The 16,810-nt window shown below is 37.3% G+C and overlaps 1 protein-coding gene across 1 annotated transcript; it reads left to right on the top strand.

The window, feature by feature from the left end:
* The first annotated feature begins 4,656 nt into the window (after positions 1-4,656).
* Positions 4,657-7,557, top strand: LOC114182605. Its single transcript, XM_028069503.1, has 2 exons — positions 4,657-5,219; positions 7,063-7,557. Exons 1-2 carry the CDS (start codon positions 4,851-4,853, stop codon positions 7,273-7,275), a joined length of 582 nt encoding a protein of 193 aa, XP_027925304.1. The 5' UTR covers positions 4,657-4,850; the 3' UTR covers positions 7,276-7,557.
* Positions 7,558-16,810: the final 9,253 nt, after the last annotated feature.

Genomic DNA, 16,810 nt, shown 5'->3' with positions numbered 1-16,810 from the left:
TTAATTAATTTTTATAAAACAATAAAAAATTACGGTAAAGGAAACATAATATTATCAAATATTTAACCAAAACATTTATTAAATTTTAGATTAGAATACCAAATAAAATTTCATAAGAACCAAACTATTTATTAAATTTGCAAACATTAATGAAACCTAGTTGATTAAATTTAAAAATATTTTTTAAAAACTATAAAAGGAAAATAAATATTTAAATTAAAATATATTTTAAATGTTTATTTACTTCAATTTTTTAAATTCTAATGAAACTCTTTTTTATATACTAATAAAAGTTATAATACATCACTTGATCAAAATGACGCAAAGAACAAATAATAAACATAATAATAAAATTTTAACATAAATCTTGTATCTTTTGAACTACAATATATGTTGGATGGTGATAAAAAAATATTCATGACAATTACATTAAATTTTTATATTGTAATAAATAAGTTATTTATACAATTATAGTGAAAAAAGTACAGTATGATTGATAATGAGTTAGAAAATAAAAAATAATTAGATAAAATATATCGAAATAGTATTCTAGATGATGAAAATAAACAAAAAATTAAAAATTAACAAATTAACAAATATGTGTCTTAGAAATAATTTGAGAGACTAATGAAAGAAATCACACAAAGGAAAATAAATGTATAATTAAGAGTATGATAAGATGAAAAATACCTTAGAGATCTAAGAAAACTTTTCAAATATTAACATATATACTCAATGGTTGAGAAATAATGAAAATTGTTTTAGCGAAACAAAAGAGTTATTGAAATGAAACAAAAATTAATAATAATAAGTAAAGAAATTGTTTTTATGTTACCTAGTAAATGAAATGTTTATGATACTAAAATACTTAAATACTTAAATTGAGAGTATTAAACATTTTCATGTGAAAGGAAAATATACAATAAATAAAAATATTAAAAATAATGGAAATATTATAATGTGAGACATAAAAAAATTTTAATTGACATACATCATTTTAACATAATTACATAAAAATTATGATAAGATGAAAAATATATTGGAGATGCGAATGAGTTTCATGACAAACTAAATAATTAAAAGAAATAAAAATAGAAAGTATATATATATATATATATATATATGGTTACTTAATTAATTATTAATATTTTAATAATTTGAACGAGGATAGAATATTGTGAAACGAGTATTATGACGGGATATGTACCTCTTCATACTCATCCCCATACCAATTAAAAATGTCGGGATACCAATCAATACAGAGATTGTCCATTAAAATGGGAACGAGTTCGAACAATACCTACGGAGATAAATTTATTTACCATTTCTTCATACTTATGAGGAATCCGGACAAAGTGCACATTCTTGTTACTGTCATCATTACTACTTAACCTAAGTACCTAAGTAGATATCCTGAGATTGGGTCGTGAAGAAAAAGACCATTTATAAATACTATAAATTTAGTGCTAGACAACCTTTTAAATTGTCCTAGACCACCGAAGCACACTCTTAAGAATATTTATGTGCTTTGAGCTTTTATTCTTTATTATTTCTTTTAATTCATTTGTCAATTTGAAGTCATGAGCCTCATCAATCGAATTATGGTTTTACAATTTTAATTGTGATTACAAAACCCTTTTATAAATTAAGATCTAGGTAAAAATTGTGATACAACTTACAACGGACAATGAGGGTATGAACTATCAAGTCAACTCTTAAACTTAATGTTCGTTACTTAACAAACCTTATCTAAGAATAACTTGATCTTCTTTAGATAACTTAAGCATTTTCTCATATTGAGGAATTGAGTTAAAACCAATTTAGTAAAACTTTGAATTAATTGCATAATTGAACTTGTTAGCATAAGAAATAACTAATTACATAAAAAGGGTTTCAATAACTTTTTATAACTTCAGAGCTGGTTATCTTTATTATTATTTTTAAATTTGAGTATTTTGATTAGTCATTGTTATTTTATAATCTAAAACTCTTATTTGGATCTTTATTTATTTTCTATTCAAATTGTTGTCTTTATTTTTGTTATCTTCATAAAAAATTCTATAATTATTTTTTTCTAATTAAGTAATAATATAGTAATTATAGGTGGATTTAGTACTTAGATTCTTTGTTTTATTTACTTACAAGAAATTTGTATATTTATAAAAATGTTGTTAATTATCTCTACTTAAATATGCAAAGTGTACAAAACCTCGTTATGCTAGTGCAATTACTTATCAATGCTAAAAAATGTTGTTTCAATTATTTTTTTACATGTCATTATGCTTTTAGGATTACTTGATTTATGAGGTAGGAACTTCAATATTTCTAATTCCACAATTTCATCCATATTGAATATCTTTTTCTTTCTTAGAAACTCCTCCATAAATTTGGCATGAGGTCATATATTTCTTAGGATCTCTTTTCCTTTAAATTCTCATTTATCCACTTATCGATAATAGTTCCTCTTTTTCTAGTAATCAATTTACAATATTTTCAGGTATTAACTTATTTATGATTTTTTTTTAATTTTAAAATTTGAATAAAGTACATAAAAATAACTTTTATTTCTTACATTCATTTTTTTTTATATTTTAAGTACATTTCTACACGTTATTATTAAAATTTAATTTAACATTTTAGACTTATATTTATATAAATAAAGACTAAATTACATTTTATTTGAAAAAAATGCTTAAATACCTTTTTGGTCTTCATTTTCGTAGTGTTTGTTGCGGATGGTCCTCATTTTGACATAATGTTTAAAATGGTCCTCATTTTCACAATTCATGTCTGTAACGTCGTTTAAAAATCATTACTGGAGCATTGTACAAGTGGCACGGTTTGTATTAGGATGTGTTATGTGTATTGTACATGTGGCTAATTAACGTTAATTTTTTAATTTAGGGAAAATTTTGGAATTAGGGAAATTTCTTCATCTTTGTCTTTCTTAAGCTCGGATTTGCAGAGAAAGCAGCTAATACTTGCTATTTCATCATTGGATTGCAGTTGCGCTCTTCATTTCAATTTTCCAATTAATCATCATCAACGAGGTAAGTGAGTTTAGGGTTTTCTGGGTTGTGTTTGCTCGTGGGTTAGGGTTTTCGTAATTCTATCTTGGGGTTTATTTGTCTTTCGATTGTTGTGATGTTCTGCATGGTTTCTAAATTACCTGCTGAGACTGCACCAGATGCCTAAACTGCTGAGAATGCACCAACTGCTAAAACGGTTGAGAATACACCAACTGTTGAAACTCAAACAACTCAACCACCAAGGAATGAAATGGAGAGTCAAGCAGTACCACTACCAACACCAGAAGAACCATCTCAGCAGTTTAGGATGAAATTACAGATTAGGGGGAGGCCATGATAGCAGCTACAACAGTCTTAGTTATTTTTTGGAATTTCTGATGTAGAATTCATTATTGATGTACTGCATTTTGACTTTCCTTAAACTTCGTTCAATTTCACTTTTGCCAAACATTGATGTAGTGCATTTTGATGAGGATGAATTAACTTTATGAATTTAACTTCTTCCAGAATTAGATCAATTTAATTTTTCCCAAACTTAGATCAATGTCACTTACTTCAATGCTCAAATTAAGATGTCATTTTGAACATGTTGGGACTAATATCAACATAATCAAACTAATTCATTTCTTCATTTAACAATAGTACAAAATAGATTGAACTTTAAAATATTACACACAATAACAATACGAATAATACAATGACAACACAAGTGAACCCTATTACTAATTGCAGCCTCTTCTCAGCAACTTTCAATAACTTTCCCATATCATTAATCTACCTCATTTGTGTCATGTGTCATGATGATGACATCCTTTTCATCAACACCACCATTTGAAAAAGTTGCAGCCCACATTATTGGAACCACCACTGTGTAAATCAATAAACCAAAAATTAAAACCAATTTATTATTAACACAAAAATAAAAACAGATTGTACCCAAAATTTTTTATCAATATTCTTTGGAGTTCTTGTCATCCTCAAAGCTGCCATCTTTCCGCAGCTACAATTCGGGGTTAATCCATTTCTCGTTGAACCACCATCAGTGCACGGAGATCGGGACCGTAACATACCTATATAATGGGATTTCAGGAAGAAGAAGATTGCAGCAACACCAATTGGGAATGGAGGAACAAGATTGCCAAAACTCACCGAGTGCCCAAACATTCCTTACCAAAACCCTAGCTCACTTCTTTCTTGTCGCCAAATATCTAATTATCTAATTACCACACCTGTACAGTACACGTAACACACCCTAATACAAACTGTGTGCCACCTGTACAATGTTCCGTTAATGATTTAAACGGCGTTACAGACAAGGACCAAATAAAACACGAATTGCGAAAATGACGGTAGAAATGAGAATCATTTTAAATATTATGTCAAAATGAAGACTATCCGCAACAAACACTACGAAAATGGAAACCAAAAAGGTATTTAAGAAAAAAATAATAATATAAAAGACTGAAACTAACTTAAGGAATATTTTATTTATTTAATAAAAGATAATTTTTAAAAGAATATATAATTTGAAAGAGTGAAAAGATTATTCAGAAGATATTAAACCTGATAATTTATTTATCAACAGTAAAGTAAAATTAAACAAAACCAATAGTGAAAAGATAAGTAACACTTTTCTGAACTTTCTGATTCCTCTTCCCAAATCTTCCATCAACAAAACTTCCATCACAATCCAACAAAACTTCACCCCGAAACGAACAAAGCATATATAATTCCACCAAACATCAACAACAACAACAACCCTATCTTCTTCCTCCAGATCCACGCGCCGCGTCCTCGCCTCAGCCGGCAACCGCACCGATCATGGACGGCGACCTCAAGACGCCACTGGTGGTGGGAGAAATCGAGGAGGTGGAGGCGACACCGGAGAACGTGAGTCCCCGCACGAGCGATCGGGCGAAGCACGTGCGGACGAAGGTCCCCGAGGTGGAGATCCACCTCTACCGGCAGGGCAAGGGCCCCATCGCGGTGTTCAAGTCGGCACTGGGCGGGTGGGAGCAGGACCAGATCGAGGTCCGGGACATTCTCGAGATGCACGGATTGAAGTCGATCTTCGCATTCAATCCCCATGCCGGAGGGCGCGGCGTTCCGGTTCGGTTTCATCCCAGGAATGGGAGGTCCATGTTGACGTATAGAGATGGGGCTGTTGTACACCTTGACGGAGAACCTAAGGTATGTTTTTTGTCTTAAATTCTTTTAGGAACTCTGATTTGAGCTAGGTGTGTGTTTGTTTGTTCAAATTTTAATGAAATATTTTAGTCTATGTAATTTTAAAAACAGAGAGTTTATTTTAGTTGTTATGTTTATTTGTGTTGTGTTTAGATGCCTTATACCTAAACAATGTTAAAATGAATACTCACTTGAAGGGAAAACTAACATGTGGTTGAATATGTGACTGTGACTGCAAAATCAGAGGAAGTTGTGCAGTAAATTATTTATAATTGGTAGTCATGTAAGCGAAGTATTTAATTGTCATAACGTAATACTTTGAAATGAAAATTAACCAAGAACGATGTTGATATGGATACTTTTGAAAGGAAACTAACATGTGATCAAATCTTTGATGAAAATGTAAATCAAATTAGGTTGTAAATAATTTGTAATTGCCAGTCATGTAAGCTAGATTTTTAACAGTATTTGGGAAAGGAAGACTAGCATTGAGGAGAAATTTCAATGATGTTGAGTTAAGGTGGAGGAATATGAAACATTGTTGTGGAATGATATGATATAGAGCATGAACATTTTGTAAGAAGTTGGAATACATGACTTCTGAAAGAAAATTAAGTTCTCTTTTGTGACCGAGTTATAAGAAACCAATTTTGATCTTATTAGGCTAATATATAAAGATCAATCACGTGATTTATTATTTACCTTCTCACTTTTTCTTGACTGTGGTTCTATATCCTAACCCGAATTCAATATCAGAATGGTCTTCCTTCAGCTTTCTCATTATCTAACAACAGTCTAAAGTGTTTTGGTCTATATGATTGTCACGGATAAGAGCATCCAGCTAGTTTGGTTATTGAATCTTGATTGATATAGTGCTTGATTTTATGTAGGAGTATAGATAAGTATGTTGAAGCATTCGAATGATTGATGTATTTCACAGACCGTAACAGAGGCCCAAGGAGCAATAATGCTAACTGTATTAATCTTGGATTGAAAGTTATATCTTTTGAGAGGTCATGGTGACAAAAGGTTTCTTGTATGCTCTGCAAGAATAATGAAGTTTAGAGATAGCTGAAATCATGCAAATTCTGTGAAGTTTATTTGGTACTTTTAGGGTGTTTGATTCCTGAATTGTGCAACATACCCTACCCAACTCATGGTTGGCATAGATGGGGGCTCTTGTACCATAACTATTTTGTACTTGTGGCCAGCCAATATGTATCTTAAGTTTGGAGTTGTATGTTCAATCTGCTTGGCTTGGTTAGTCAGGTTAGCAAACATGATGCAAACTGATTCAGGGGTAAAAAAATAAACTTCTGTTGAAAGAAATTAAAGAATCCTCCTTGTAATTCAAGTAACCTGGACCTTCCCAATACAAACTGACCAATCCGATGCCTCTCCCTCTAACTACCTCACCTATTTATAGTCTGTTCTCCTAACTAACAGAACCTCCATTATTTGTTCTGTTTGTAATTCACAGGGTTATAGCTCCCTGTTGTACCCTTTTTCCTTCTGACATAAACATACTCAGTAGTAGGAGGTTTCGTATTAATTCTCCTATCATAGAACTAGACAGTGATTCATGCGATTAGGTGGACTGGGCAAGCCAGGAGTTGGATTGGGTGAATAGAGAATATGCTGTAAGATTCAGGGATTGAATCACTCCTTTGCTCGAGTGATGTAGATACTCTAAATTTTTTTTTTTCTTAAATTGAAATGCTGTAAACCACCATTTTCATGTTAAATATCTGTCTATGATATGAAGTTCATATGATCCTAATAAAAACATATATAATGAATGTAACTCATGTAATATTTTCGTTGGCTGAAAATTCTCTTTTTGCAGGACTCACTAATTAAACCAGTGACAAGGATCTTGGTTGGGGTTGCTTTAATAATCTTTATGATAACACTAGTTTCGAGGGATACTCCGGATTGGTTGAAGAAATTGAATTTCTCCGGTGTGAACTTCCCTCCATGGATCTTGGCTTGTGTAGTCATTGTCTTCACACGCATGAGGAAGAGAACTAAAGATTTTCTGAAGAAGCGTGGTTGGTGAATGGACTTCAATTGATGCTACGGTGATAGGATTTTATGCATCTCTCAACACTTTCAAGATTTGTTCAAACTGACATAAGTTTTGTTGATTAATTATATCATCATAAGTGTTATAGGTTAAAAATAAGTGATGTCTTGTCTGATGATACATAGATGTTGTTCAGTGAGTTTAGGTCATCTTTCTATTTAGATGATGTATTTATCCTTTTCCTTTGTTGCTGCCCAAACTATGTGATTACTGATTGGAGTGGTAAGAAAATAGTTTTATATCATGCATTGGCAATCTTCTCAGCTAGCTATTCTAATAATGAAGTATTGATGTTTATATAGTTTGTACTTACCAAATGAACATTTTCACTTGCCCTCTTCCAAGTCATCGGCAATGTTTACATAATGTAAACAATTCATTTGCTATATTCTTTTAATTTCTAACAATATCTTTATTTAATGTTAATTAACATAGTAATCAATTAATAAAGTAATATATATATATATATATATATATATATATATATATATATATTGTTCTGGTTCAGAAAAATAAAAGATAATTCCTCACCAAAACAAAAAGAAAGTTTTAAGACTTGCTTAGGCCAAAAAACTCTATCCCTTGACCATGGGAGCAACTCTCTTATTTATATTACAATTAGTTACAAAATATTGATCCCAAAATTCACCAAATAATAACTGAAATAAAACCCCTTATCTAAAAATATCTCTGGAAAATAACAACATCTCTTAAAAACAAAATTATCTTCTACTCCTAAAATATTTAAGGATATAACAACTACCCCTCCTGACCCCCCAAAAATATCGGAAAAAATATAAAACTAATCCCAATAATTTCCCTCATCATCATACCGAGATAGCATACCAAAACGCCTCCCCTCCTTCCCTCGGTTTGACTCCGACTTCCTTTGAAACAGTACCCCAACTCGGCAACTTACCGAAACAACACCCACTCTTTTCTCTCAACCCTAAACCGACTTCCTTTAGTCCGGTACATAGCTCTCCAAATTGTGCACGATCTCGGCTTCAAGGCGAAGAGAGCAGAATTTGTCTTGTCACCCCTGTCCTTCCCTAATTCCCGTAAAATCATCATTACTCCCTACAATTACGCATCCACATGTAACGTATCTGCCGTTACTCCCCGTATTTGCGCCCCCACGTGTAAACCATCCAACGGTTACTCTTTCAACTTCCCCTTTTTGAATATCAAACACTTATTTCCCCCTTTTCAACTCCCTCCATCAATCATTTCCTCACTCTTCACTCAAGCTTTTCACCTCCCCACGCCTTGCTCAACCGCCATTTTCTTCCTCCAGGTACTTCTTCTTTTCTCCTTTTCAAATTCCACGCTTGCATTTTCTGGTTCTTTGCACTGGCTCCTTATACATTGTCTCTGTCTCTGCATTGTGTTTTAGATTGCACCCTCTTTTTCGATCACCCAAAGTTATTTCAAGAAAAACCCCTCCTTGGACATAGTTTAATCGCCCTTCATGAACGACCACTATACCGCCCTCTATTCTTGGGCCCCTCTGACTTTGCGGCGAGAAACCTCCACCATGACCACCCTGACTAGGGTTAGGGCTTTTAGGCGCCACCAGACGCTGTGTAAGAGCAATGAGTCTGACGTAACTGTAATCGCTTGTGAAAACGATGAACCCATTTGCAGGGATGGCAACTTATTCCCTATTTCCCCTCATAAATTTACCTTCATGTACATTACCTTATTTGAAAAATTAGGTTTACGCCTTCCCTTCAACACTTTCGAAAAGGAACTCCTTACTGTTCTGAACGTTTCTCCTTGTCAACTTCACCCCAACAGCTGGGCCTTCATTAGGGCATTTCAAATTTTATGTACCCACTTCGGCATTACCCCCTCGAGCAACATGTTTCTCTATTTTTTCGAATTGAGATCCCCTCATAAGCAACTGCTAGCCTCTCTTAGCGGAGTTAGCGGCCGAGCCCTTCTAACTTTATACAACTCCTCCTATAAAGGTTTCAAAGGCATCTTTACAAAAATAATCGCCCCCGACCAAAGTCCTACCCTTTTAGAAGGCTTTCCCTTGTATTGGTGTCAATCACCTAATCTTCAATCACCTCGGCAATTAGACGACCTGGACCCCTCCGAGAAAAAAGACTGCTTGATGCTGGAACAACTGGATGTTGTTTTTGACACTCGAAAACTTTTAGAGCTGGAATTTCGAGTGGTAGATCTAAAATTCTACATCGGTACTTACTTTACAACTGTTCCTTTACCATAACAAGCTTACTATTGATTCTCTCCTTTTAACCGATCTTATTTCTTTTTACAGAGAACCTGATGGCAATGTCCCACAAAGATATGTTGAAACGAGCTCGCCAACTTAAGAGACAAAAAACCTCCACTCCTGGTGCAAGCCCTTCAGCACCTCCTCCCCGAATTGAGCTCCATGAAGAAATCTCGGAACCCGACCTCGAAGCCTTAAACCGAAGATCTAGAGCCCGGGGCAAGAAAGTCGTCGAGAGTACCTCCCAACACTCGACCTCCCAGACTCCAATAGCTCCGCTTCACACCGCGGACGATTCTGAATTAAGTTTCTGGCACCCTCAATTCCTTCACTCCCAACATAGCCGGAAGCACAATTACCTTCGCCACAACGTCAATCTACTAAGAGCCCAAGATCCCCAAACTCTCCACGAAAACCTCCTGGCTGATCTTCATAGGGCAGAGGCATCTAGCATCATGCTGATGGACCAGTTCAATCTACAATCCACCCAGAAATCTCTTGATCTTGAACAAAAAGATCGAGCCTTGGCTCTTTCGAAAATCGAGACCTCCCGCCTGACCAATGAAGTAGCTGAACTGACTACTCAAATCAAAAAATCAGATGAATTACTAGCCGATCTGCAGAACCAACTGAAAGTCCTTAAAGCCGAGAAGGAAAGCTGGGTTCTCAAAGAGAAAGACTTTCTCCACAATTCAGAACTCCTTAAAGATCAGATCGGTTCCTCGCTAAACATGGGATTCCAACTGGCCCTAGAGCAAGTCAGGGTTCTTCACCCCGATGCAGATTTATCACCAGCGGACATCTCCAAGACAGTGGTTGATGGACAACTTGTTGATATTGACGACTAGGCTTCCCTTTCTCCCACTCTCCCCTTTACTCTTTGAACTTTAAATTTCTATATTTCTACTTCCCAACTTTCACTTGACACATTATGTTTTGAATTTCACTTGACACATTATGTTTCGAATTTCCCTACTTTCTTCTTTCATAACTTATATCAATTACTCCGACTAGATAACCCCTTTAATTCCTTACATTAATTGCCTAAATAATAATTCGTTTATAAACCGATCTCTCGATCTCTCAATCTCTCAAACACTCAAATTAGAACTCGCTTACAAATCAAATCCTTAACAACCAACACCAAACTAAAAACAAAATATAACTCGTTTATAACCCGAACTTCCCAAACCTGCAAACTAAACAAACACTAACTCATTTATAAACCTAAGTTCATTAAACACCAAACTAAACTAAACAACAATTCGTTTATGAACCGAGCTGCTCAATCCTGCAAACCAAAATGAAACTAACACCAACTCGTTTATAAACCGAGCTCTCAACCCCGTTTATTAACCAAGCTCTCAACCCTGCTAACACCAAAACAAAACTAGTACCAACTCGTTTAGAAACCAAGCTTGTTAAACGCCAAACAAAATAAATAAATAAGAACCTGTTTATAAACTAATCTCTCAATCCTGCAAAACACCGAAATGAAACTAACACAAATTCGTTTATAAACCGAGCTCTCAATCCTGCAAACACCAAAATGAAACTAACACCAACTTTTTATAACCCGATTTTGTTAAACACCAAGCAAAACTAATAAGAAACTGTTTATAAACCAAGCTCTCAATCCTGCCAACACCAAAATAAACTAATACCAACTCGTTTATAAACCGAGCTTGTTAAACACTAAACAAAATAAATAAATAAGAACCTGTTTATAAACCAATCTCTCAATCCTGCAAAACACCCAAAATGAAACTAGCTCCAACTCGTTTATAAGCCGAGCTCTCAATCCTGCAAACACCAAAATGAAACCAACACCAACTCGTTTATAAACCGAGCTCTCAATCCTGCAAAGACTAACACCAACTCGTTTATAAACCGAGTTCTCAATCCTGTAAACACCAAAATGAAACTCCTTTTAACCTCGAGTGTACAAACTCGGCATTTTAACCTCGAGTGTATAAACTCGGAATTTTAGCATCGAGTGTATAAACTCGGAATTTTAGCATCGAGTGTATAAACTCAGAATTTTAGCATCGAGTGTATAAACTCGGAAAAAATATTATAGTATTAGAAATCAAAGCATAAATGTTCTTACAAAAAGCAAAACAACTTAACCCAACTTTAACTAAAATACAAGCGTAAATTGGCTGCATTCCATGTTCGCGGAATTTCCTTCCCCTCTAACGTTTCCAATTTATAAGCTCCTTCTCTCAACACTCGTCTAACACGATAGGGCCCAGTCCACTTCGGCGCCAATTTGCTATCCATCTGAATTAATTGCGCTTTCCTTAACACCAAATCTTGTTCTTGAAACTTCCGAGGTACCACCTTAGTCTTGTAACTTCTCTCTAACCTTCTCTTCATTGCCTCATTGGAAATCTGAGCCCAATCCCGAACCTCATCTATAACGTCAAGGTTTGCCCTCAAACCGACCTCAGAAATCTCCTCCTCAAACAACCTCACTCTCCTAGTGTTTTCCATGACCTCAATAGGAATCATTGCATCAGTACCATACACCAAAGAAAAGGGAGTCTCTCGGGTAGTCGTCTGAGGAGTAGTATGATAAGCCCACAGCACTCGAGGTATCTCATTTGGCCATTCTCCCTTTGCCGCCGCCAATCTTCGCTTCAATCCCCTCAATATCACCCTATTAGCTGCTTCCGCCTGTCCATTAGTCTGAGGATGCTCCACCGACGAGAAGACCTGTTTAATCCCTACTTCCGTGCACAACTGCTTCACTTGCGAGCATGCAAACTGAGTTCCATTATCCGAAATAATTCGACGTGGTACCCCAAATCGACATATTATATTCTTCCAAATAAACTCTCGGATTCGCCCACCCGAGATGACAGCAACTGGCTCGGCTTCAATCCACTTCGTAAAATATTCTACAGCCACGATCAAAAACTTGAATTGCCTCACCGCTTTGGGAAACGGACCTAAGATATCTATTCCCCAAGTGTGAAAAGGCCAAGGCGTGTTAATAGAGTGCAGTATCTCTGGCGGAGCATGACTCCAATCGGCATGTTTCTGACATGATTCACATTTCCTGACATACTCTATACAATCACTTTTCATGGTGGGCCAAAAGAACCCTCCTCGGATTATTCGCAGCATCAATGCTCTTCCCCCTACATGGCTCCCACAAATTCCCTCATGGAGCTCGGCCATAAGCCGATCTGCCTGCCTCCTTCCTACACAAATCATCAAAGGTCTGGAATACCCATACCTGAATAAGTGACCATCTATCAGCGTATACCTACTTGAGTTTTTCTTTAATTTCTGTGATTCATTGGAATCCTCAGGTAATTTACCATCCGCAAGATAACTCTTAAAAGGTGCCATCCAAGATTCTTCGGTTGCCAAAATCTCCAGCACTTGATGTTTTTCCTGTGTGTCGACCCGAGGAGCTATTAATGTTTCCCTTATCACCGATTTATGTTGCCCCGGTTTCGAACAACTAGCCAACTTGGATAACAAATCAGCCCGGGAATTCTGCTCCCTCGGGACATGTACGAACTCAAGAAGAACGAAGTTCTTCGTAATAGCTTGGACAACTTCTAAATACTTGGCCAATTGTGGATCACGAGCTTGAAATTCCCCGTTCACCTGACCTGCCACCAATGCAGAGTCACTTTTAACCAACAATCTAGTAACCCCCATCTCTTTAGCCAGAAGCATACCAGCTATCAAAGCCTCATATTCTGCTTGATTATTACTGGCTTTGAAAGCAAACCTCAGTGATTGTTCGATTAATACCCCTTCTGGTCCTTTCAAAACGATACCAGCGCTGCTACCCCTTAAATTAGAAGCTCCATCCACTAACAGTATCCACATTATCTCCCCTACACCCTGGTTCTCAACAGGTGGCTCAGACAATTCAACCACAAAATCAGCTAAGAACTGGGCCTTGATTGGACCCCGCGATTCATACTGTATTCCATACTCCAACAGCTCTATTGCCCATTTAACCAACCTGCCCGATATATCAGGTTTTTGTAAAATGTACCTAATAGGAAGATCCGTTATCACCTTGATACTATGATTCTGAAAATAATGTCTCAAACGCCTAGCAGACACAACTACGGCCAATGCAGCTTTCTCTATAGTGGGATACCTCACTTCGGCACCATGGAGCACTTTGCTTACAAAATACACCGATTTCTGCTCCCCATCACTTTCTCTGACTAAGACCGAGCTAACAGCATGTTCGGTTACCGATATGTATAATGACAACTCAACACCTTTTTCCGGCTTACATAACACCGGCGGCTTGCTCAGATACTCCTTCAATTTTTGGAATGCTTCCTCACACTGATCAGTCCATTGGAACCGATCATTCTTCTTCAAACATTGAAAGTAAGGAATACCCCGATCCCCACTTTTGGCAAGAAAACGGGACAAGGCCGCCATTCTCCCCGTCAGTCTTTGTACTTCCTTCACGTTACTAGGACTCCTCATATTTATAATAGCTGCACATTTATCAGGATTGGCTTCTATCCCCCTCTCAGTGAGTAGAAAACCCAGAAACTTTCCAGCTTTAACCCCAAAAACACACTTCTCGGGATTAAGCTTAAGTCTGTATTTGCTGATTGTAACAAACAATTTCTCCAGGTCTTCCTCATGCTTCTTCTCTTCCACCGAAGTGACTACCATGTCGTCCACATACACATGAACATTTCTTCCCAACATGGGTGCTAAGATCCGATCCATCAACCTTTGATAAGTAGCTCCCGCATTTTTTAATCCAAACGGCATTACTCGATAACAATAATTAGCTGTACCTCCCATAAACGCCGTTTTATCTTCATCTGACCAATGCATCTTGATTTGATTATAGCCCGAATAAGCATCTAAGAAGCTTAGCAAGGCACAGCCCGATGCGCTATCAACTAGTGCATCTATATTAGGCAAAGGATACGAATCCTTTGGGCAGGCATCGTTCAAGTCCGTGAAATCCACACACATCCTCCATCTTCCATTAGACTTCTTCACCATCACCACATTTGCTAACCAAGTCGGATACTGTATCTCTCGGATATGGGCCACTTCTAATAATTTATGTATCTCCTCAGTAGCTGCCTGAGCACGATCTCCACTCAACCGCCTACGCTTCTGAACTTTAGGTTTAGCCAATGGGTTAATATTAAGCTTGTGGCATAGAAAGTCGGGATCAATCCCCGACATATCAGTCACATTCCAAGCGAATGAAGAAAGATTTTTCCTCAGCACTTGGATAAGCTGTTGTTCTTGCTCCTGACTCAGATCTCCCCCAATTCTCAACTTCTTCCCGTCTATAAGCACCTCCTTCACCTCTCCCACAGGCTGAGGTCTTCTCTCAGGATGCACCAACCTTGGATCCAACTCGGGATCCAGTACTACTCCAGTTGTGCTTACTGAGTATGCTACTTTCCTCCTTAACCTCAAACTGTCTTCGTAACATTTACGAGCAATCTCCTGGTTTACAGCTAAAGTGAGTACTTTCCCCTCATCAGAGGGAAACTTCATCTTCAAATGTATTGTTGATACCACAACCCTTAATTTATTGAGAGAAGGCCTTCCCAACAACAAATTGTATGATGAAGGAGCATTGACTACTATGTAGCGTATAAATATGGTCTTCGCATCTTCTTTGTCTCTAAAGGTTGTTCTAAGATCAACATATCCTTTAACCTCCACTTGATCCCCAGAAAAACCGACAAGCACTCCATCAAATGGTTTTAATTGGTCTATCGGTATTTGTAACCCTACGAAAGTACTCCAAAACATCACGTCAGCAGAACTCCCCTGATCAATTAGTACCCTGTGGACATTCCTTCCCATCATGATCACCGACACGACTATGGGTTCATCTTCATGAGGGATTACCCCTTTCAGATCATCATTTGAAAATGTTATGTCGGGAGCTTGCCTCGGCTTGTCCACTATGGCTGTAGTCATGACACTCCTTACATATCGTTTCCTAGCCGAACTGGTCTGGCCTCCTCCCGCAAAACCTCCTGCTATCGTATTAAAATCTCCCAAAATGGGTGTTTCATGCACATCGGGAACTGTGCGAATCTCAGATGATTTCCCATCAGCACCCGACTTCATGAATTTTTCCAGGAGTCCTCGGTTTGCCAAAACAGAGAGTTGATAACGCAAACCATGACATGAGTTGGTGTCATGACCCCTGGTTTGATGAAACTCACACCAAGCCTCCAATCTATTACCGAGTGCTCTCCCCGCGACGTCGGGATAGCGCAAATGTCTTGCTACCTCTACATCCTCCAAGATTTGGGCCATTGGTACCTTGAGATTCGGTATTCTTCGTCCTTGCGGGTAATCGGTCCTTCGTTGTGCCACATAAGGGACAAAACGCCGATCTGCCTTCATTTTAGGAGGGGTTCTTTCTCGTCGGTAAGCTCTCGTATCTCTCTTACTCCTAGAATGAATCACTGGTTTTTTATCTCCTGCCTTTTGTGACGCATGGCCTCCTCAGTCTCTATCTCCACAGCTGCCCTTTGTCTAATCTCTGTAAGGCTTTTCGGTGGATATCGGTATAGGGACTCACCGAACGAGCTGGCTCGAAGTCCTTTCATAAAGGCTTTTACGAGCAAGCCCTCGTTAGGATCTATCAGCCTCATGCTGATATTAGTGAATCGATTAAGGAATTGCTTTAACGTCTCTTCGGCGGTTTGCCTTATATCAAACATGTCTGCCATCTCCACTGGTTTGGCTCTATTTGCTGAGAATCTCTCCAGGAAAAGACGTTTGAAATCCTAGAATGAACTGATAGACGAGTTCGGTATGGTGTTAAACCATTCTAGGGCGATTTCCGTCAACGTACCCACAAACATTTTGCAACGTATAGCATCATTACCTCCTGATATCATCATCCGCGCCTGGAAAGCTTTTAAATGTGATTCTGGATCGGAATTTCCCGTGAAAGGCGTGATTTTGGGAATTACGAAATTCTGTGGGATTGGCTCGTTCATGATCACACCCACCAGAGGACTGGTATCGCTCACATCGGAATTCAACCGACTTGAATAACGGAAACCAGCCCTAGTAGACTCCAATCTGCTTTGCATATCTTCGTTCGCCTTCCGCAACTGTTCTTGCTGTCGAAGTGCCTCCTCCAATCGTTGATGCGTTTCCTCTGCATTTTTTCGCAACCTCTCCCTTTCTTCCAAAGCTTCTTCCCTTAACGCCTGTAAGTCTTCTTCTGCTTTCTTGCGAGTTTCTTCTCTCTCTTTTTCAAGCTGA

This window comes from Vigna unguiculata, chromosome 4 (assembly GCF_004118075.2).
Source record: "Vigna unguiculata cultivar IT97K-499-35 chromosome 4, ASM411807v1, whole genome shotgun sequence".
Lineage (NCBI taxonomy): Eukaryota > Viridiplantae > Streptophyta > Magnoliopsida > Fabales > Fabaceae > Vigna > Vigna unguiculata.
The sequence above is the reverse complement of the archived record's forward strand: the minus strand, read 5'-3'. Positions and strand labels throughout refer to the sequence as shown.

Bases quoted from the DNA above. Each gene is read 5' to 3' on its own strand.
- LOC114182605 (XM_028069503.1), top strand. From the start codon at position 4,851: ATGGACGGCGACCTCAAGACGCCACTGGTGGTGGGAGAAATCGAGGAG. The intron at 5,220-7,062 runs GTATGTTTTTTG...CTCTTTTTGCAG, and splicing joins ACCTTGACGGAGAACCTAAG to GACTCACTAATTAAACCAGT.